At 41.6% G+C, this 23955-nt stretch overlaps 1 protein-coding gene across 5 annotated transcripts in view; it reads left to right on the top strand.

Moving 5' to 3' along the window:
* Positions 1-23955, top strand: part of PHACTR1 (phosphatase and actin regulator 1) — a 302786-nt gene that overhangs the window by 14255 nt on the left and 264576 nt on the right. For 4 of the 5 annotated variants that reach the window (XM_027891638.1, XM_027891637.1, XM_027891641.1 and 1 more), the window contains exon 4: positions 3474-3620. In XM_027891638.1, the coding sequence (XP_027747439.1) occupies positions 3474-3620 (147 nt within the window). Of the gene's footprint in view, positions 1-1495; positions 1628-3473; positions 3621-23955 lie in introns of those variants that run through there. The other variant, XM_027891644.1, reaches the window with a different exon arrangement.

Genomic DNA, 23955 nt, shown 5'->3' with positions numbered 1-23955 from the left:
AGTTAGTAGGTTGCAGAATATGCACTTAGTCACTATCAGTCATGCTCTCCAATCCCAGTGGGAAAATATAGTTCATTTTTAGTTATTTGAAGTGTGGTGCTCTACGAAAGCTCTGAGATAAAGACTGTTATGCCAGATAACGTCCAAGCAGCAAGAAACATGCAGGGTTTAGGCTCCCAGGCTCATACAGGGTCCCACATGAAAGTTAATGTTAGTAATCCTACACTAAGGGCACAGATGTGCTTTCCAGCTGAAATTCTCTTTCCAGTTATGTATGAGGCAGAGGGGAAAGAAACACACAGAGAAAGTACTTGTGCGTGGTGCTCATGCTTTCAGTGATCAGCCAGATCCCATCTAGCATTTGTGATAGTCTTTATCTACTCAGAGAGGCAGTTGAGGCGGGTGTATTTATAGAGGCTCTTCTGCTTGTGATTTGTAATTTACAGGCTCAGTGCCCAAAGCATTCAACAGCCACTCATAATTACATTTCACATAAAAAACTCCTACATTAAAGGGACATTATCAAGGCTGTAAGGTCCAGTGCTAAATACTTAGGCAATGCCCAAATGAAGATTGTCTTTGCAACTTTAATTCAGTCTCCTAATACATATGTATTATAGTATGGCTTCTCACTGCATGATGACACAGTAATTTTCTACTATCCCACCATTTGCTTCATCAGTACATGGAGTGGGCAGTGCTCACTTAATGAGCCAGTATTAAATATTTTGCTTTCTCCTCCTTGAATGCATGGCCCCAAGCTATTTAAATCACGTTCAGAAGAGAGAAATCTTAATTTCCTTATGAGCTTTTCATCGGTGCTCCACTAAAGTATATGAATACTTTACAATATTAATGGATTTATATCTTCTTGAAATTCCTACTGAAAGAAAAGAATGATTCTCCCTGTTTCACAACTAAGAAAATAAGACAAAATGATCAAGACCAAAAAGTAGCTGTTTATTTTGAGTGCCCAAGTAAAGACAACATGAAACTGAGTTTTGGAATAGTTGCTGTAGGCATCATATCATGTGTTCCAAGCACATCTTCCACTGATTTCTACAAATTAAGCAACCACTTAGATACTTCCACTACTAAGGCATCACAGCCTCAAAAACAGCATTCAGGAAAAGAGAGATTGCAGCTGTTGAGAAGTTGAGAAAAGAGTGATTTAAGCCACAAAAATAGGAACTTTGAACATGCAATCTGGGGCAGCAACCTGTGCCTTTGGGATGCAGAAGACAGCAACCTTTTCTTGGCATTATTCAGTGCAGCCCTTACATTCTGCAGCATGTGAGGAAAGGACGTCACAGCAAACAGCCTGTTCTACTACCTGCTACAGATCCTCTGTTCCATTGAGTGATTGTCTTTCTCTTTTCTTCTCTTTTTTAATTTTTTTTTTCTTTTTCTCCCTCTTATTCCCCCTTTTCATTTCTCCTTTTTCCTGATATTCTCCTCTTCATTTGTACTTTCTTACCAGCTCGTCGGGCAACTCTTCTCACCGTGCCCACTCTAGTGACAGCAACCTCTGAGGATGACATAGACCGGAGACCCATCAGAAGACTTCGGTCTAAGAGTGACACCCCTTACTTGGAAGAAGCTAGGATCTGCTTCAACCTTGATAATGGTAAGACCACACCTTCCCCAAACATCATATGATATTAATTAAAGACTTTTTTTTTTTTTTTTTGAGATGCAGAGGGACCAGATGGTTCACAAGTGATGTGGTGGTTCAGCAGACATCCAAAGATGTCATGGCTGCCTATATACAAGCACCTGCATATGTATGAACAGGGATCCTTTTCAAAATTCTCCTGCAAGTACTAACTAAATTTTTTCCCCTGTTTTAGTCACGGTAAGTCAGTGAGATCAGAGCAAAATAAAATGGTTTTGCAAACCAAATATATCTTACCCACTCTAGGCACTCAGAAACATCTTGAGAACATTTACGAAGGGATTAGAGCTAACAGCAGACTTAGCTAATATTACAACCATGGAAGAACATCCAGCAGGCCCCAAAACCTCTATAGGATTAACTGACAAAAGTGTGACAGAAAGCTCCTGGTTCTGCAGAAATGAGTAAGAGAGCTGCCTCTCAAAATGCAGACCACCTAATGTTACTATTGCTGCCTTCAGAATTACTGAGGCCTGGTATTCTTTCCCTGATCTTTTTTTCTCATTGAAGTTGACAAAACCAAAAGATTTTGGAAGTAATGACAACTTAGTGACTTTAAGCAGGCTGGTTTATTTTAAAAAGTACTGAATTAAATGGGGTGAGCTATTACACTCCCATGCATGTATCAGGAAAAGGTTCTTCACCCAAAGGGTGGCTGGGCACTGGAACAGGCTCCCCAGGGAAGTGGTAACAACACCAAGCCTGTCTGAGTTCAAGAAACATTTGGACAATGCTCTAAGGCACGTGGTGTGACTCTTGGGGTGTCCTGCACAGGGCCAGGAGTTGGACTCTATGATCCAGATGGGTCCCTTCTGACTCAGCCTATTCTATATGTATTTTAACTGTCTAGCTATCACTTTATGTAGTCCTTTTGTGCTATCCCTATATTTTATTTTGAAATAGCATTTTTAATTATTTACATTACACAAACATCTAGCGGTCCCAACTGAAACTGGAGCCCTAACGTGGCAGGTAGCCTACAAACCACAGGGCAAGACCATCAACATAAAGAGCTGATTACTAAAGAGAGAAAGAGAGATGCCACAAAACATTGTCCCCAGTTTGCAGATGAAGACCAGAGTAATTTTTGCTAATTTTTCTCAAAGACCTGCTGGAATATGAGTCCTAGGCTTTAACTGATGGTCACTTCTAAACGCTGAGTGTGGGCTCCTCAGTCTACTTGGCATTTTAAACTGCCAAGGCATGGTACACTATTCCGCTTTACATCACGGGGTTGCCCAAGAGAAGAGGAGAAGGAGGTGAAGGGATGCACCATTAGACATCGCACCAAGTCTTGATCCAGCTGTGCTGTGAGTTTTGGGATGCCCTAGGTTTGCAGGACCAATCCGGGGTGCCAGGCTCGCTGCGTGGTGGCACCTCGGCCAGCCAGGCCCACTGGCGGCGTGTGGCACCTGCTTGGCGCGGGTGGGAGGGAACCACCTCCGCCGGGACCCTCCCCTGGGGGCGGGAAATCCCCTCCGCCGGGACCGTGCCCGGGGGGGGCAGGTGGGGCCGGGGATAGGGGTCACCGCTCCGTCCGCCCGGAGCGAAAGCGGGCGGGACGCGGCGGGGGCAGCGGGCAGGGCCGCCTCGGTCGCTCCCGTCCGCAGATCCTTGACGGGTTTTCCCTGTCTCTCCCCCTCCCTACCCGCGCTCCTTTCTCCCTTTCCCTCTCTCCATCTCTCCTTCCCCGTCCTCCCCTCCCCCTCCCCGCGCCTCTCTCCCTCCTCCCCTCCCCGGTCTCCCCCTCCGCCCCCTCCTCGCCCGGCCGCCCCGCGCCGCCGCTCGCCCTCGCCAGCTCGCCGGGCCACGCTGCTCACCGTGCCCACATTAATGGCGGCATCTTCCGAGGAGGACATCGACCGCAGACCCATCCGCCGCGTCCGCTCCAAGAGCGACACCCCCTACCTCGCCGAGGCCCGCATCTCCTTCAACCTCGACACAGGTGAGAGGCGGCCTGGCACGGCCTGGCCCGGCCAGCGGCGGGGGCAGCAGGGAGGGAAGGGGCCGCTCTCACCCTCCTCCCCCGCCAGCGCCCCGGGCTCCTCGGGCGCCGCCGCCCGTCCCTGCCCTGGCCAGGTGTCCGCGCCTTCGCACCTTGCCGGCCTCCCCCGGTCCTGCCCCGCTGGCCGGCTCCCCCTGCCCCGCACCTCTCACCTGGGTGAGAGCCCGGTGCCGGCTGCCTTTCGCTGTTCAGCCCCTCGAAGTCTCCCCTCTCCCAGAGCGCCGCCCTCTCGCCCTGCAGAGCGTCGTGCCGCATCCCCACAAGGCTCCTGCTCTGCCCCTCCTCGCCAGGTTCTTCTGGCGTCCCTTCTGGAGACGCTGCCCTTGGCGTTTTACAACTCTCTCCTTGTCTCGCTCTTTGCCTTCTTCCTCTGGTGGGTTTGTGCCTCAAAAGTGCAAGGAAACTTGCACCTGCGTTGTCCACTTTTTCTCAGTCTTGTGAGGTCCCCTGTTGCCTCTGGGTTGCCGTTTGTGACTCTCAATGGACGTAGCGCCTGACGCATTCTATCAACACATCTCCAGCTCCCCACATTCACCTCCTTCTGCCTGTTATTGGGATGAACCTCCTGCAGTTCGCTAACTGACCTTCCTGTCCCCTTTCTCCACTGCTGCACCTTCCTCTCTGCCACCTCTTCCTCATGGTTCCCTTGAGATTTCAGCTGTCACCTTCAGTTCATCCTGCACATGATGAAACTATCCTGTTTCTTTCCTACTAGGCCTGTGGTTTTCCCTCCTTCCCTGACCTTTTCTTTCCGTATGGGTTCTGTCAACAGCAAACTACACCAGAGGTTACTTGGTCTCAAAAACAAAGGAAAAGAAAGTTCTTTCTGCTAATTCTCTGCACCAAACACCAGACTTCCCCTCTTTGGGAAGGGGGGGAGTGTGAGGAAGGATCTGTAGCCAGCAATACTGCAGCCTCCCTCATGTCCCAGCAGTAGCACACAAAATGACCCAACTGTGTAACATTCTTTGATGCTGAGCCTGTCAGATCACTGCCAGCTGTAAAGGGAAAAGAGCTGCCTCAGAGTTGCTGCTTGACATGCTGCGGTCTCCCCCATCCCTCCTCCCCTCTTTCAGCTGGCAGAAAGTTGGAGATGGCAGAGATGCATTTTCTTCTCCACTTGGGGGTGAAACAGATTCCCCTCCCCTTCCTGTTATCCCTGCTGCAATTGCACCCTTGGAAATAGCTGATACGCAGTTTGGTTTTACCATTGACAGAACGCTTGGTTACATTGTATGGCTGGTCGTTATTTCTCTCAGATCACGACTTCTAAAAATTACCAAACCATAGGTAAGTTGGGTGGCGTTTCAGGCTGGGAGGCCATGCCAGATGCCAGGTTTCAGCGCTATAATGAACTGTGAGTGAAAACAGAAAGAGCATTGCTGTGCATAAGGTGTAAATAAAAAAAGGCTGTGTATGGTTATTTGACTGCTGAAATAACTCTGTGTTGACTTGTGTTCTCACAGGTAATGTTATGACAAGTAGTTATAAATAGATAAACCAGTTAAGAGCAAGGCACCTTCAGGTCACCTAGTGCCTCCCATCTTTATGCTGAGCTAGACGTGCTGTCTTTGCTACAGTAAGTCCCAGAGCATGTGCAAGTCTCTAGGTACCTCTTTCCTGCAATCCACCAAAGAATTTGATAATTACACTTAGCTTCTTTCTGTTCCTCCCCTCCCCCTGGCTCTCTATAATTTGTGTCTTTACTTGCAAACCTGGGAATAGAATTCCTTAAAAAGAAATAATGAAAAGAAACAGTTTTGGTGTATCAAGAAATATAAATGAAAAAATGTTGTAAGTAGTGCAAGTGTGTGTTTTCATTAATTCATCTGGCAGTGAGTAGTTTGGAGCTCAAAAAAAAAAAAAAAAATTGCTTAGCAACCAGTATTGAGTGAGTGAGCCAAAAAGCAAGTGAAACGTGCCACTGATACCCACTTCATTTCTGAGCTGTTGGGTTTATGCTTCTGTTTGCTAAGAAAGCTCAAACCAAGCCACCTGGGTTTGAGAACTCTCCAGTCTCAGGAAAAGGCATTAAAAAATGTGTTTAGCCCCTTTTGCTCATACTTGATAATACCGTGCAGCCCAGGGTTTCTTTTTGAATCTAATTGTTTATGAGGCGCAGTGTTCTTGAATTTATTTTTTTAGCCCTATGCGTGGGGAAAAATACCACCCTGTTTCTAAACCGACCAGGTTTCCATTTGCAGTTCCGTTGCTGGTGTGGTTGCTGCTGTGCCACGGAGGGTGCCCGGTCGCTCCCGGTGTCCCGGTGCCCTGCAGGCGCAGGGGCCGCCCGGGAGCCCGCAGGCGCTGTCCGCCGCCCCAGGTGCTGAAGCCGCTCCGCCGGGGGTGGAGGCTGCGTGTCCCGCCTTGCCTTTTTCTGCCTCGCAGTCCATGTGAGCACAGGGGTGTGTGTATTTCTTTGCCCGCGCAAGGGGAAGGCGGTAGGAAGGAAGTAAAGCCGTTTCTTCAACCCACGGATGCAGTCGGAACTGAAGTGACGCTTGGGGCGCAGGAAAAAGCCTCTTCCTTACATGCTTATTGCTTGCTTTCCATTTGGTGCATTCCATATCTACAGCTGCTGCTCAACCGCTGCTTACAGAGCTATTTTTCCTACAGCTGGTACTAGTCAAGCTGCGTTCCCCAGTCATTGTCTCCTGTCAGGACATGGTCAGAGCGTGGTGCACATGCAGCTGCTTTGCTGTATTGGAAGTGAAAATCCACTTTTATTAATGAACCATAACCAGATGCAGTGAATGCTGCTCTTCTCCACTCTTAATTACAACCACTAGTTAAGAACTATCAGGTTTTTATCTACTTCAGCTGTAAGTCATAATTATACCATTAGTGCTGTTATCTGTATTGTTGAACAACTGAGAGATTGCATACACAGAGTCAATTACACAATTTGGGTATAGCACATATTTGGTCTGAGTTTTTTAAAAAAACAGAATTTATAAGTGATTAACAGTGCAGCTTCTACCTCCCCTTGTATTTTGATTATACTCACAATTCTGCTTTGTTTGATTTTCCGAAACATTCCAGTTTATTATGTTTGTTTATAATATTGATCAATTAACTCACAATTATTACCTAGCATGAGTTGACTAATGCTGTTCGATTAGTTTTTCCTGATATGGTTTTTTTTCTGCTGATGTTCCCAGACCGATTAAAATACCAAGCTGTTTTCCAAACTGAGGGTTATTCTCCCTACTATTATACATATGCAAATCCAATTAATCTGAGTTATGTGCTTAAATCAAGAGGATAATTCTTCCCAAAGGATTCAAGTTACCTCTTCTGCAAAAATGAATGTAGCTATGTAGCATCATAAAGCCATAGACCAGTATAAATTCTTTTTGCATATTCGATACTAAATCAGTCTGCATACAGAAATTAATTTTTAATTTGCTGAACAACTTCCTGCAATGCAACACTAGAGGAATGGGGAATGTGCTCTCACTTTCGAGTGGTTATCTTTTGTTTTCTTTATTCTGATTAGTAGTCTGGTATTGCTCCATCTCTTCAAATCCATCTTTGGCTTTTCTTAAACATCTTCTTAAAAGCAGTTTTCAAATTGTCTTTCTGACTTTCTGATTCAGGCATCTAAAAGGTAGTCCAAAATTACTTCTGAAAACTTGGGCCTCCATCTGTGACAGTTGTCCAGTAGTGTAATCCCTTTCCTGGTCCTGTGCCAGTTGACAAGTTCAAGTGTTTTTTATAGGTTTTGACCTGTTACGGGTTTTGACTGATTTCTATTATTCCTCTTGCAAAATACTGTACTTTTAAAATGGCAATGTGTGTTGGGTAGCTTTCAAGTTAAGAAATTGGCAGAGAATAATTCCTGATAAAGAAATAGACCACTTAAAAACTCATTAAATGTTCCAAGGTGTGTGAGCTTTTCTTCTGCCTCCCCCTTCATGCAGCTGTTTGGGGAATCCCTGTCAGAATTTTATTAATGTTTGTTAGGGGAGGAGGGACTGCCACACCGAGTTGATCTGGTCAGGTTCTCTTTAGCCCTTCAAGTGGTAGTCATTATTGAAGGTATTTCTATATGCAGGCAGATACTCCTTCCTAGCCAAAAGAGAGGAAGCTTTGCACTGCAATCCTTTGCAAAGCTGATTCTAGCAGACTGGCTTCTTGTTAAGTGGTGCAAGAAGTTGTCTTTATCTCAGCTCCACAATCGTTCAGGGAGGTCACCAAATGTCAGCCTTTGTTTGAACAAGGGTGATTGTCTACTTATTTAACCTGGGAATGGAGACTCAGGGGGAAAGCAAGCCAATGCCTTGGAAAAGGTGTAAGTCCAGAATGACTGCAGTAGCTGTACGAGGGGTCAGCAAAGAAGGGGTGTTCCTTCAGAAAGAATATGTTTAGCTTCCATGCTGTGAAATGAGGGGAGAGAAGCTTTTGAATGTGAATAAGTCCCTCCCACACTGACTTAAAAGTGTGTACCAATGGTGAACAGAAGCCAGAGGAGTGCAGGAGCTGGGCTCTGAAGATAGAGGGGGGAGAGAGGTAGTGGCAGATAGGACTCAATAGAGATGGTGCAGCCTGTGTTAGTTCTGGAACCCAGCTGGCTTGCTTGGCCCTGAAGCATAGCACAGAATTTTAGTGTACTGAAGTCACTCAGTAATCTCACTGAAGTAGCTAGATCCTCAGGTGATTTAAGTGATTTGTTGACTTCAGCCAGGGATCTAAGTCAGACTGTAGAAGTACACATCTCTGCTCCCTTTCAGTGATGAAAAATCTGTTCTCCTGGAATGTGTTCTAGGAAAGAACTGAGTGGCTCTACATAATTTTGCCATGTGTACAGGAGAAAGGTCCTTGTGTCTAGAAAGGCAAGCGAACTTGATACCATTTACTGTTCTTAAGCAGTGAGGAATAAATCACACTGGGGAGAGGAAAAAATCTACATCAGCCTGTGTCAGTGCTGCTGCAAGCAGAATTAATTCAGAGGGTGTAAAGAGGGAGGAGGATGCTGACAGAAACTGCTGAATGGCTGAGGCAAATGTTCTCGAGCTGGGAAATGTTCATGGTCGGCTGTTTCTATCATGCAGAGCTGGTGGGAGAAAGCCAGGACACAAAGAGTGACTGTTGGTTTAATACACAGGAACTTTCCCGGCCTGAACGAGGTCACAAAGTTGAAATCAAAAGCTTCTTACATTTTCACTGTTCTGGCACCTTCCATTCTGTTTGGGTCCTAGTGCTTCTTACAGCCATCATGGTAGCTGCCTTACCGTTACTGTTTGTATCGCTGTGTTTACTCCATTATATAGCTTTACAGGGAGTAAATATAGCAGGGAGTAAAATAATGTATGATTTTCCTTTCCAATGGAAAAGTAATGTTACTGTTGTAATAGCCTCATACATGTTGATTTGTCTGGAAGGATATGATAGATTTTTCTTCAGTGGTCAAGGAGGACTTCTTGAACTTTCATGTCACCACTGTGTAAAATAATATTTATACAGCTCACTGAGGTGGGTAAATTGTAAATAGGTGAAAATAAAGTGAAATGACTTGACTGGATTTCCTGCAGGAAATCTCTGTCACAATAATTTTTAATTTTCTCCAAAACTCATAATTTGATTTAAAAGTCTGTTTTGAAGTTTCTGAGATTGCCCCTGGTCATCCTTACATATGATTTAGTGCACTAACCCAGTTAATCATCTCTGCAGTCATTTGAAATGTTACCACATTTGCAGTTGTATTGTTTCTTTTCTGTTTACCCAGTGTATGTGTGAGTATATCCATAATAAAATACTCTGCATGGTTTCATGATATATGAATAAATCATCCCTAAAATTATATAAATATTTCAACTACTTTGGATTTATGGACCTCACAGATTGGAAATAATGTTGAAAGGATAATCTGAAGGGCATATTTATATTTTTTTAATTCTTTCAAATTATTGTGGCTTTCAGATTTCAGGTAGAAAAGATCGGGCTCGGGAGAACAGGGAAGAGATAAATATGCAGTAGTTTGCCTTCTAATATGTGTGGGAGGTTTTATTTCTTTCTGGAGAAAGATTAGTAAAAATGCATGCTTGGAAAATTTCCACTTTCTTGCTCTGTTCTAATCACTCCCTCAGATTATTGTCATGGAGATCCCGTCACACTTAGGGAGCCAAATCACGGGTTTTGGCAAAGCATTTTTAATGCCTTTATAAAAGGGCCTGAAGAACTGTCCTCCTTTGCCATCAAGCATTACCTTACCAAACCTCATGCCTGCACTTGAAGTGAATGATGACTGTTAGTCTTAATGCTGCTTAATTTGGAGTACAGCTGGAGATCGGATGTGTGCCTGTCACTCATTTCCTGGCTGTTTTCCAGTCCTGGGAGCATGAGTACACACACCAGGAAAAATGAACATCCACACTGAAAGCCACCCACTATGTGGCAAAGATAAGACATTTGAGAAAACCAGCCCTTCCCTGGCTAAGTGAAGTGGCTGAAAGCACCTCTGTATCAACAAGGTAAACAGTCTGTTTTGAGAGAATAGATCTTAATAGCAACTGAGGTTTTAACTCTTATACTTGACTTTGGAGACCTTTAATTTAAGACTATGACCTTCACTGAGTGCCAGACAGGTTCTGCAAGTTCTTTTAAAGGGGAAAGATGTCCCTGCTTCACCAACTGTCGTCCAAAAGCAATTGTTGATGCAATTCAGATAAAAATATAACTGAAGGCAATTTGAAGGAAAAAGCATAGGTAGTTAAAATGATGGAACTGTCAAAAGTATACAAGATCCATTTCTCTGAATGCTGAAAATTTTGATGTTTTAACCATTCTAGTGGCACTGCACATATGCATCAACTTTCTGTATCAGGGGGCAGCTGATACCAGTGCAGTCAATTGCTGTGGAACAACTGTGCCAGAAGATAGAAGGAAGGAAGGTATCTCCTTGCTTTAGGATTGGAATATGCAGACCTGATACCTCTTAAAACTGCCTGCAGTATGTGTGATTTTTAAGGCTGCTGTAGTGCTTTATTGTTAACCTGACTCTTCAAGAAAACTGATGCTGTGAAATTTGCCTGAGTAAGAAGTTATCTCTATGTTTGCATTTTGTTCAATGAGCTTGTTGAGTTAACACAACCTAGTTCATTCCTGCAAGCGGGTACACTGAACAATCCTTTCATTTTTCTCGTTTTATGAGGAAACACAGTTTTCTTCTTGGAACTAGATCTTTAAGGAAAATACATTTTTCCAAAACTTCAGATAAAATGTCAGAACTAGCAACCCAGTTCAGAATTGTTAGCTGTAAAATTTAGTAAAAGGACAGGCCTAATTCTCAGTAACAGGTATAATTAGCTTTAATTCTTAATTACTCTGAGTCAACTAATTGGTTTCATTGGGACTACTGACAGTAATACTCAGAGCTAGGCATGTAAGTGCCTTCAGAATCAGTCTTAAAGTTTGTAAGTTTTTGCAGTGTGACAAAAGTCATTAGTGCAGAAAGATTGTCCTGGGCTGTCTGTTTTCAAATACAAAATGTCAATGTTAATGAAATATGGTATAATTAGTAGTTATTTCTTGTGCTTATACTTTAGACCATAGTATCAGTGTGAAATTTTATACTTCTGTAGCAAAATAAAACTTGTCTGCCTGCACGCTTTCTGGTGATGAATATTCATGACAATGTATCTCTTGCGGATAAGGTGCAAAAAAGGTCAGTTTTAACATTTTCATCATATTCATGTGATACATTTTTCCTGGTAATACAATTTGTTGATATAGTCCACTAGAAATGTTTTCTTCCTTCAGAATGCTGTTAGGGTAAAATTATTTTTAATCATGCAATAACCATTTTAAATCCTGCAGTTCTGTTGCCTTCATTTAGAACACATCAGTGGTTTTGTTTTATACTGATATGCTGAGACTATAGCTTGACCCTCAGCATATGGCTGCCTTCCCTAGGTTTCATTGCAGAGCCAACGTTACTGAAGATTTAAAAGAATAATTATTGTTTTACTGCAGACTTTGTAATAATTTTCATATCTTGAAAATTCCATCTATGTAGTTCAATCTATACGAATGTGAATATGATGTCCAAAGAAGAATTTAATGAGAAGCAAATTCAGCAAGAAAATAGGGAGGCAGAATTGAAAAACTAAATGTCTGTGTTTCTTGTGCACTCCAGATTCACTGTGGTTTCATTCTGGTTATGAAGTACCGAAGATAGGGGAAGTGTGTGACGAGTGTTTTCATATACTTGTGTTTTATATACTGTATGGACACATGCCATTTTAACTACGATGGATAACAACTGCAGTGCATATTTTAGTTAATCAGAAAATTCTTGCTATGCATAATTTATGGTGCAGTATAATTTTTACGGTTCATGCTTGCAGTACTTGGACAGACAGACATCTGGTTAATAGTTTATAAGCAAATTAAATACTTGATATATTATTAAAATGAAGTTTCATCAGGGCTAAATCTAATTCTTCTCTAGAATGTTGGAAAGTTCAGTTAAATTTTGACTCAAACTTGAAGCCTCGCTGGGGAGGACCTGTTTGAACTGTGGCACTTGCCTGCCTGTGTGTGCTTACTTCTGTTCTGTGAATAAAAGAGTAAGGAATCTACTGACGAGATTTGAGAACTGACTGGGGTGCATGCCCTTGGGAAAAATGTTCCTGTTTTCTCTCAGTCGGTCAAGTGTTACAACAGCGTTAAGCCATCAGAAACAGTATAACACAGCTAGGATGAAATGAGAAATTATTACTTATATTGCAGTATTCCTTGAGAAAGAGATTACTTTCATCTGACATCTGTAATGGTCCTTTGTTTGCCTTGCTGAGATCACAGCAGTACACTTTTCATGCATAACGTTTTCTTCTGCTTAATTCTCTGTTGTCTTGCACTAGGAAAGTGCTAGAAACAAATGCAGAGACTTGCTATGCTTGATGCACGAGGCATCTATAGCTTTTGGAAGAAAATGGCTCTTCCCCATGCTCAGCCTCAGTTGCAGGAGCATGTGGGCATAAAGGTCACATTGTACAGTCTGCTGGTGAAGGGCTCTGTAGTTGACTATCTCTTACATACTCTCAGCTTTTGCCTTCTGTGGGGTTTTGTCGTTGTTGGCATCTCTCTTTTCCTGTTGCCTTTTCCATTCTCCGATGTTTATCAGGGCTACAGCAATAGGTAGCAGCAATATGTTGGCCTGCAGTTTCTTGAAGGCTGTCCCTGCTGTGTTGGGAGAGTTGCCATACTAGCATTTGAAACTATAAGTTGGGAACTATGACTTTAAATGATCTCCCTGCATCCTCAGGACCTCTGATAAAGAGCTACATGGTGCCTCCAGGAACCCATTTAAGGCAATCATATCTCAGAGCAATCATCGCTCCTGCTCTCTGCCTAGAGAGTGCTCTTCTGGTCATTGTGGGTAAAGTGTGGTTTATTGAAAATACTGAGGTGGAGAGTTAGGAATAAACTGCATTAAGCTGCTAATGAGTAGTAATTGTTTATATTTAAAGCAATTTGACATGTTCATCCATTCATCAACAATTTTTGTCTTACCACTTTCCTTGTTCATCATTCTTTATGACTTACACTACACATCAGGGCTCTTTTTAGATTTCATAGATGTGCTGAATGTTTTTCCAAAAACCTTTAAAAATTTTATTTTTCAAAAATTGTGCCTTTTTTAAATTATTTTTTTCACAGTTACTTACTAGGTTAAAATAGGCAAATGTAAATGAAAAGCAAGTGATCATTTTAATTTTCTCTCTGTGGAAACATGGCAAAATCTTGGAGCATTTCAAAGCTAATAATAAAAAATTAGCTGGGACTAACTAATTACATGTAAAATAATAGCCTATAATTATAAGGCAAGAAGAAATCAATAAGGCTCAATCTGTGTTTGAGTCTTATCTCAAGGCTCGGAAGAACAAACTATTCTGTGAGATAAATGTGATAAGATTGCTTCAAATAATATTTTTTTCAGAAGGAATGAGTTGATAAATTGTATTTATTTTTCAGAGAAAACAAGATAGGCATCACTGAATAACCTTGGGATCTAACCTTGCAAGCTTTCCCCTCTGCAAGCAGTGTGTGTAACTGCTCCATCAGTGCTAAAGGAGACCCAAGGGGAGAGTGGCAAAAACATTTGGTTGGGAAGTATCATTGCATGGATGGAATACAGCTCTTTCTTTACAGGCTTCATGACATAATAGTGGGAAACCAGGAGAAAGAATCACCAAAATTAAGGCAACACAGGACATGTGTCATTAAAACATGGCAGGGCTTACTAAACTTAACTGCTCGCAGTTAATGCTGCCCTAGGCACGGAAACATGATCTTAGCAGGTATCCACCTAAGTGGCTGCATATATATATATATATATATATATATATATATATATATATAGAGGTATGTGTCAGCAGCCTGAGGAGCGTGCAGGGACCATCTGTTAACCAGCAGGATCTTAAAAGGCTTAAAGTGAGCAGCAGAGGGATCGCTCTAGAAGATGTGCAACTTGTTCTTTCAATTATGCAAGTCATTGGCAGGTAGACCAGTCGGGAGCAGTGACAAGTGTTCCTTCATCGTAGCTGTTTCAAGGTGTATTTCTGCTGTAGCTTTTGGCAACAGTTATTGACATTTGTAGCCAGTTGTGATTTTAAGTAGCGCCTTTTGTTGAGAGAGAGCAAAATCTAGGACCTGTTTGCCAAGATACATCCGGCTTTTAAACTTCTTTCTTCCCTCTGTTACTAAAATAGAACATTGTATCAGCTATGTATCAGTGTGGTGAATAAGGAACCAGTAAGCTTTCATTGAAGTCACTACAGAAAGAAGATTATCATCATCAAGAGACAGAGGGATATACTGAGGAAGGGAACGTGTTGGCAATATTAGGCATAGTAAAATCCAGAGCTCTTTAAGCAAAACATTATTCAAAACATCTGACTTCCCCTTTAACTTTTTGCTATAACAGTAGAACACATTTGGTCTTTTAGGTTCACTTATGTGAAACTCTGGGATTACGTTTATGTGTGCAATAGAGCTTTAGTGTACCACAGCCACTAGTGTACATCCAACTTCCCTTGTTGAATGGTACATTGGGTTTGCCTGTTTTCCTATGGGAACGGACTGTTTTATCCCTTTTAGAATTTTATGCTGAATCTAAGGCAGAATTTTAAAGTGGATTAAGCAAGGAAATGTAGGTTGGATCTTGGAGAAGGTATTCTCAGTAGTTCAGACCAACTTTCATATTTTGACTTATCCGGTTGCTATCTTAGAAAAAGATCCAGAACTGTATATAAAGGAGCCCCTCATCTGTTTGTTTTATTGGGTGGGAAGGGTAGTAGTCCTGTTGTTCACAGTGTGACCTCTTAACTAATACATTGTCCAAGGAACACAAGAAGATTTCTGTTGTCCTTCCCTTGTCTTCAAACGTGCCCTGAAGTCTCCAAGTAATCTCCAGCATCCATGTACGTCCTTTGCATGAGGAGGAAGCTCAGAAGACCTAGAAATGATAAGAAGGAAAGGATTAGAATGGTGGTGAAGAGGACCTTTATTGTGTCTTTCTTCAATCACAGTGGCCTTAATAAGTAAGCTTAATAATTGTATTTGCCAATGATTTTTCCTTTCCAAATTTCAAGAGAGATCAAAACATTTTCTGGAAAGAACTTATATTTACAGAATAGGGGGGAGAATGACTGAAGTGGTTTCAATCATTAAGATGTATTTCTTTCCCTGAAAAGAAGATTTTTGAACTGAAGGAAGATGTTCTTCTGTCCTAGAATTGAATGTACTGAGGTTTTTTTCTGCTTACTGGGATTTAGAGGACTGTATTTTGTAAATGCAGTATCTCACTTTGCTTCCCACAGAACGTTACCAAACCAGATTCTATAAATGTCTATGCACAGTGTTTTATGTGAGCCAAAGATATTTTTTCTTGCTAGATCTTTTGCACCTTGCTGTACAACTGCACAGGCATTTATGTATATCCTTTAGAGGTTTTTATTCTCATCTGTAAATGAAAACCTAGAATGCTAAGTCTCTTTCTTCTGACAAAGTTCTCTGATTCTTTTCCCTTAGGAATCTCCTTCCTTGATGCTTTCCCCTTAGGAATCTCCTTCCTTGACTTTGTGCCATTCTGTGTGATAAGGGGGCTACTCTCTTTGAAGGACTTATCCTGCCTTCTGAAGTCTGCATCACAGTCATCTTTCTTTTGAGATTGGAGAACTGTAAAGAAATGAGTTATTTGTAACAGAGTTTCTCTGTACTGGTCTTCATAGTGGCTAAAGAAGTGTCTACAAAAGGCAGTAAAGGTTCTTTTTCAACACTTTATATACTGAGTCAACAACACTCTGAACCTACATTGGCCTCAGAGCAAAGGATTAAGCATACATCTAGTGCAGAGAACTTTATGTCATTGTAATATCTTGTTCCTGCACTTACACAATTTATCCTGTGAGGATTACAATGACGTGTTTGCTTTTCAACGTACCTCACCTTTGAAACTTTTTCTGGTATCTTCAAAAATTCAGTAAAAGAGATGTCTTTGTAAATTCTTTCAGACTTCTTTTTCTTCCCTCTCCCCCCAGGAAAAGGATACAAAATATGAGAACATAAGTTTCCTTTTAATGAAGTTCTGTAATGGTTCACAGTGACTTGAGAAAAAAAAAAAATGTTCAGAAAAATAGATCTGACTGATTTCCTGTTCATTTAAATAATGTGTCTATCCTACGGCCCTCTTATATAATACAGCACGGGTAAGGAGTAGTTATCTATATCTCTGCTTACTTTTTACGCTCTATCATAATGAATCTCCCAAAACAACCCTTAAATGGTTGCAGGGTAATTAAGGTTCACTAGTTCAGTGGTAACTAGATTCTGTATTTAATTAGTTTCTCTGTAAAGTAGAATTGCTGCATCATATTTGAAATACTCTTTAATGATATTAATGAAATATGTCTTATAGGAACTTTAGCTTGAGGATCAGTGTGGTTAGTATTTAAATTTTCTGCAAATTGAGCTTCTATGACTCAGATAAACCAGTTTCTGATAAACCAACAGTACAGCATCCTTATTCATAGAAATGCATATTCTGTTACAGTTCTGTAATTAGCCATGGGAAAGAACTGCTACCTCATAAATGGCTTATTGTGACTGTGGAAGGACCCAGTTCAGGAAAGCATTGATGCATCAAGATTTGTCATTAGCAAACATCAGAAGTGTGTTCCTGAAATGGTCTCTTAAGTTGCAAAGGAAAACCTGCTCAGTGGCAATCACTGTAGAATCTTAGAATGGTTTAGGTTGGAAGGGACCTTCAAATATCAGCTAGTCTAACCCCTCTGCAGTGAACAGGGACATCTTCGACTAGGTCAGGTTGCATAGAGCCTCGTGTAATCTTACCTTGCATGTTTCCAGGGATGGTGCATCTACTACATCTCTGGGCAACCTGTTTCAGTGTTTCACCACTCTCATTGTAAAAAATTTCTTCCTTGTATCTAGTCTGAATCAACCTTCTTTTAATATAAAACTGTTTCTCCTTGTCCTGTCACAACATGCCCTGCTAAAATGTATGTCCCCATCTTTGTTATAAGCCTCCTTTAAGTACTGAAAGGCAACAATAAGGTCTTCCCCAGAGCCTTCTCTTCTGCAAGCTGAAGAACCCTAGCTCTCTCAGCCTTTCTTCATAGGAGAGGCATTCCATCCCTCTGACCATTTTTGTGGCCCTTCTCTGGACCTGCTCCAACAGGTCCATGTCATTCCTGTGTTGAGGGCCCCAGAGCTGGATACAGATGGATACAGTGCTCCAGATGGAGTCTCACCAGAGTGGAGTCGAGAGGCAGAATCACCTCCCTCAGCCTGGGGAGGGAGAGAGCTGGCCATGTTGCTGTTGATGCAGCCCAGAAGGCTGTTGGCTTTCTGGGCTGCAAGTGCACATTGCTGAGTCATGTCCAGCTTTTCATCCACCTGTACCCCCCAAGTCCTTCTCCTGCATCCCCCAGGCTTTATTGATATTTGGGGTTGCCCCGACCCAGGTCCAGCACCTTCCACTGGGCTTTATTGAACTTCATGAAGTTCCCATGGGCCCACTTGTCAGACTTCTCCAGGTCCCTGGTCATTTCACCACCTTCTTGCTTTGTCTTTATGTTTCAGGAAATAGCAAACCAACACCAGTCTCGGTAAAAGCACTGGCAGGATGTGGAGCAGATGATTCCCATCATTCCTCTTAGGACTTTTGCATTGTATTCGAAGGCACAACAAAGACCCTGAGGTGCTGGCACTCCTCTTCAGAACTTTTTGTGATTCTACAAAGTATGATGTTCAGAACCATGCTGTGTCCAGGCACAGAAGTGTGTAGGGAACAGACTTTGGAGAGAATGGGGAAAGCTTCATCACATCAACTCAAATAGTGGTTCCTGCTGCTCTCACTCATTACTGTTCTTTAGGACCTTATGCTTTCCTTGCTTGCACACTGAGTTACAATTGGGCCAAATTAGGTTTGCTAGACCAGCCTCTTGAAAATCAAGGTCGCAAATGTGTATGTCTGGTGTGCATGCTAATATTCAGCTGGGTTGTCCCAGTTTTAGGAGTTCAGGAGTGTTCCCTGGGTCTCTCATCACAGTATACCATTGATTTTTGTATAACCTCTTCCACCTGCCGTGGACTGCTGGCCCACACAGCCTCATAACAGCTCTCAAGTTAGACAGGTTTATGGTTGCCAAATGTGTGCAACCTTCTTGTGGTTTCTGCCTAAACACAATTTCTCTATGGGGAAGAACCATTTGCCAAGGCTTTCCCGATCTGAAGCAAACTAGAGCAGTAGTAGAAGCCTGTCTCTGCATACCTGTAAGTCTGCATTTGGAGAGCATCTTCACAGATGCATGGGCAATGTGACACATCCAAGAAATGTGTGTATTTCTATCTAGAAAAAACTATATCCCAAGGAAAGCTACCCACCCCAGCCTTACTACATCCTCAGGACGCCCTGTGGGAAGTAATTTGCAGCTAACCTCATGGTGTGTGCACCAGAAGGATTCTTTTCTGATCTGATGAGAATGCTGATGTGCTATAACCTTTGTTGTATTAGTACACCGGTCCACCAATGAGGTGAAAAAAATAATTTTCTAGTACTTCTAGTTTTTTTCATCCTAGAGGTGCTCGCAGATAAATATTGATTGACCATATTGAAATATTAGTAGACGCTGGTGAATTAGGTGGATCCTCAGTTGATACTGAGAGACTGAATGAATTCCGAGGTCTTGTTCTGTGGTCCTGCGCTCTTTTTCTATGTAGTGTTTAAGGGACACTTGATTCAAGGGGTTGTTATTGTTGCAGTTCTTTAATCATTTTAGAACACACTGGTCATCCTCACTGAATGGTTAGCGAAATAACAGACCAATGAAATCTCTATGGATCATGGAAACAGTTTCCTTTTGGTCATTTGAAGTGCAGGGTGATTACTTCATTTGCTGATCCACGTCTTTGAGTCTTTTGAGTTTGTGGAAGGGAGCAAAAGAAACAAATGTAACAGCTAGCAGATGAGTCTACTTCATTGGGCAAATCGAGAGGCTGGAAGCTTAAACCTGTACAGCAGTTAGAACAGGCTTTGGATTTTCCTAGGCCAGGCTTACCAGTGAGTGGTGGTAGTGATGGATTCTGTTTTCACAGCTTCTGTATTTTTTAGAATAATGTGAACCACATGATATCCAAAAATCAAAAAGCTCCTAGCAAGAGGTTTATTAGAAATAAATAGAAAGATGTGAATTGTTCTCCTGACGAATGGTTGGTTGCTTCAATTTGGGCTTTGTACCCAATACCTAGAAACTCCATTGTAGCCTTCATACTTTGATGTATGGCCTTTCAAAATCTTGTGAAAGAGCCCAACCTACTCCCTAATTCATCAGTGCCTTTCACTGGGTGACATCCATATAGTTTTAATAATTGCATGCTTTCATGGAAGCATCCTAATGTCTTGGGATTTTTGGCGTGGCCACCAGTGGTTTGTTTGGCTGAATTTTTTGATAGAAAATCAGCAGAAAGTATGACTTTCATGGTCACACTTGTTCATTTAATTCTTATCTGCTTGCTGCCGTGGATCTGAACTGGGATAGCTACTGGGAAGTAGACTTTGTGGGTAGAAGGACTTGGAGGGGTGAAGGAGGAATCGAGCACAAATGGTTTGTCACTGAAGGATTAAATAAAAAAGCTTAGCTGTGAAAAATGGACTATCTTCTGTCTTAAGCCTCTTCACTGGTAAAGACATATTTGCAAAGCTTCTAAGCTCCAAGTGTTAATACACTTTCGAAACTGTGTATATTATTAAAAAGAAATAAATAGCGGAGGTCAAAATTCCAGCAGGTTTCCTTTAAAATAATAATGACTGTCAGATTACACATTATCTGGCAGTTAATGGAGTAGCAGGGGGCCTAGTACTAGAATCTTAAATGCCAAGAAATGAAAAAGCCAAATGTTGTCACAAATACTCTGCACTTCAGAAAAAGATGAAGGTGAAACTGGAGGTCTAAGCTTTGCTTTTGTACTCAGGAACTCCTTTTTTGCAGAGAGACTAGAGTTAGTGGAGAAATGTGAAGGGTGAGGTAATATTCCATGTAAAGAAGTATGACAGGTTCTAAACTTGAGTAATTATCAGTAATCAAGAAATTACAAGATTGCTTTTATTCTTTGTTTCTTTTTGTCTACCCTTTAAATTTTTAATGTGCTCGTGCTCTGGTGTTCATAGAACAACTTAGCATCCAAAGACCCAGAGCAGTAATGAAAAGAAGAAAAAGATAACCACCTATAATCATCAGATTTGTAATTTACAGTTACCTTCATTTAATGCAATGTGAACATTTAAAAAAAAAAAAAAAAAAAAAAAAGCTTGTGGGGAGGAAAAGGATGAAAAAAAGGAAGACAAGTCTCACCTAGAGTTGAGAATGTACACTGAAGGCTTTTTGCTTGCTTTAGTGCTGTTTTCATTAAAAAAATATATAAAGGAGGAATTTTTGTATTATTACTGCACAGACTGGTTTGTTATGTGAATCGTCCCAAAACTGGTAATCCTCAGAATTTCATGCTTTATGCTAAGTCCAAAGGTAAGACACTCTGAGTAGCAGCTACTGGCTGGAGCAACTTTTTTTATTTCAGGGAAACTACACAGATGGTAAGGGGCTGCAGAACCAAACTCTGCCTTGAAACCCAGCTCTGATGTGCTGTTTTCCTGTCTTTGGGAAGGTGGGAGGGAAAGGCACTCAGCAATGTGCCTCTCAGAGCAGAAGACCACTGTTTCATCTTTCTGCTTCATGGGGTGAGAAGACCTGTTTTGCCTGTGTGGTCGGTCTGGACCCCACTGAGCAGTCATCTTCCTGCTGGGATTTGTGTCCAGCTGGGGTAGATGTCTAGCCCAAGGAGCATTAAGGTCATTTATGTGTCTCAGACCCAGCAGTGCTCTACTCACGTGTCAGGGAAGAAATCTACCCTTCAGGGCTTCCCTGCTGGGATGCCATTCTGCACTACTGCCAATGTGGTGTTATCCCTTGGAGACACAAGAATATTTGCCCCTTAGTATTTGTCTTAAAAGGACCAATCTTCCTTTCTTGTTTAGATCTGTGTCAATGAGTAAGAATGCCTTTGAGCTAAGCTATTGTAAACCCAGTGAGAAGGACATGTAAATAATGCAAGCCCTCATGTTAAAATTATCAGCTTTTTTCCATCCTCTGCCTTGCTGGTCTGTAGGTAAGATTTGTTAGTGGGTGAGGTGGTTGACAGTTCTGTTTGGGCTTTTACTGGGTAATCCAGAATGGGGGATAACAATGCATCAGTTCTACTTGAAGCTGAAGGAGAATGAAGTTCATGCATTTTTCAGCCTGGTGTAAGTACTTTCCAGTGAATATCAGTGGTCCTTCTGGGCCCCATAGACTTTGGCATCAGCAGGATTCTGCTCTGGCTTTCTTCTGAGTACTGTTCTTAAGCTGTCTCCAGGGAGTTTTGTTTCCTCTTGGCAAGTAAAGTGACTGAAAATCCAGTTAAGTGATCTTTATGAACATCATTTAAATTCTCTGTATTGTATTTGAATACTAATCCCTGGCCAGCCCTGTGCTATTCTTTCTACTTTCTAGTTCTAAGCTAGTGCCTACATAGTTTCATGTTGCTCTGCCACCTTTCAACTCCTTCTCCTGGAGGCTAAGGAATGAAAGCTGAAGTGGTGAAGACCCAATCACATCCATTCAGCTGTTGCTAGGCTGGAAGAGGTCCGTGTAACATGTTGATTCTCCTTACTGCAGAAATCAGTGACAATCTAGGAGACCCCTGGTGTGCATACATGGAGTTAAGTTTTTATGATTTAGGCAAGGATACTTGGTAAAGTATCATCTAACCATCCCTGTACTTTATTAATTTCATGCTTTTCTTTTGATGCTGCTTCATAAGAAAGCTAATGTTGGATTCCACTCCACTGCCATGGGAAAGTAGTACTCAACTAGATAAAAGAAACACAGAAAGAATCTCTTAAAACTGGGATTTAATAAACTGTTTTGCTGTACAAGTGTATCTTGAATATGTGAAAAAATATGCTCTCATTCATACATTCACTCACACCCCCAAATCCTTTCCAATTTTTGACCCTATTCCTGAAATGCCATTTCTAGCCTTAATTGTAGCTTTTGAGAGAGACAGAGTCATTGAGACATTGCTCCAGCCAGTCAGGGTTTCTGCTGAAAGGCCCTTGCTAGGTAAGTGTTCAGTTTACCTTCATGCAGTGTTTTAGCCTTGCATCACATCTGATGCTTGAGTTACCTGTGTGGAAGATTTTTTTGTTATTCTGGGGTTTGGTTTGTTATTATACTTAGAGTGGCATAGGGACATGAACTTTCAGGAAATTCTTTAACTTTCTGAGGACCGGATTCTGGAAACTAGCACTTAACCAGGTTCCCTCTATTTTGTTATTTCAATTGTGTAGACTTAATCAGACGTGGATATGTCTGCAATGGAAGAGAGTGCCATTTTGGAGAACTGTTCTAGAGATCAGAAGGGGAGAAATACTCCTCTTTACAAAACCTCATTTTAGAAAAGAAATGCTTTCCTGTTACCAAATGCAAACAAGTTCAGTGCCACCATCTGCTGTAGGTGTAGCAGATCCAGTATTAAGGAATGCCTGTGTGGCCATTCAATCAAATGAGGTTAGTCATATATTTAGTGTAATTGAACATTTGTGGTAATGTGTATTGTTGATAATTCATTCTGACAGTAAGCTCTGAAAATATCAACCTGAATGTTTTCTGACAAAACTTTCCATGTGGCAAAACATACATTTGCCTGTAGTTATTTAAAAATTGATGTGCTGTCCTTGTGTGGCTTCCTGGAGCATAGGGCTGCTTTATGAGCCAATGATCTAAAGAAAAAATAGCTGCATCTCTTGTGAAATGAGTGTTGAATATGTTACATATACTTACATTTCTTTATATATATTTTGTAGTGTTTGCTGAGCCTCCAAAGATGTCTTTGAATCCTTCTATTTATTTTTTTCTTAATCTAAAAGAATGTAGAATACAGTTGGTTCCCATGCATCCCTCACTTTTCTCCTTTCAGGTGGTTTTTAGAGTTGGGGTTTCAAGGTATTTCTGTTTATAGGTAATCTTAAGGTAGACAACAGAATCACAGAATTGTTAGGGTTGGAAGAGAGCTCTGGAGATCATCTAGTCCACCCCCCCACCTCAAGGCATGGCCACCTAGAGCAGGTTACACAGGGACACATCCAGGTGGGTTTGGAATGTCTCTAGAGAAGAAGACTCCACAACCTCCCTAGGCAGCCTGTTCCAGTGCTGTGCCATCCTCAGCATAAAGAATTTCTTCCTTGTGTTGAGGTGGAGCTTCTTGTGGTTCAGTGCTGTGCTTTATTTGCATTTGAGTCTCTTCTTATCAGATGGGTACCTCTTGCCTAAGAGAACGCACTTAAATCTTTTCCTTTCTTTCTGAAACAATAATTTTTTAAACTATTTCATATACTATGCTGAAACTTTTAATTTAACCGTTGTTTGGTTTCTTTTAAATCAAGATTTTTTTTTTCTGAACAAACCAAGGTGTTTGATTTGCATTTGCAGGCAAATGCAGCACACAGTTGTAATTTCAGTAGATTTCCAAGCATAAGCCAGAGAAGCAACCTATGAACAAGATTTAATAGGATGGGCAGACATGCTCAGGGCAGAAAATTAGAACTGATTCACAAACAGCTCTTATTTATTTATTTATTTATTTATTTATTTATTTTGCATAAGTTTCAATCTATCACTGTGTGTGTTCATGTGTTATCTGTCAGGAAGGACAT

The sequence above is a fragment of the Empidonax traillii genome, unplaced genomic scaffold, assembly GCF_003031625.1.
Source record: "Empidonax traillii isolate 1590-97213 ecotype Southwest subspecies unplaced genomic scaffold, ASM303162v1 scaffold324:size701061, whole genome shotgun sequence".
In the NCBI taxonomy this organism is placed as follows: Eukaryota; Metazoa; Chordata; class Aves; order Passeriformes; family Tyrannidae; genus Empidonax; species Empidonax traillii.
Note: the sequence above shows the minus strand (reverse complement) of the source record. Positions and strands in the feature narration are given on the sequence as shown.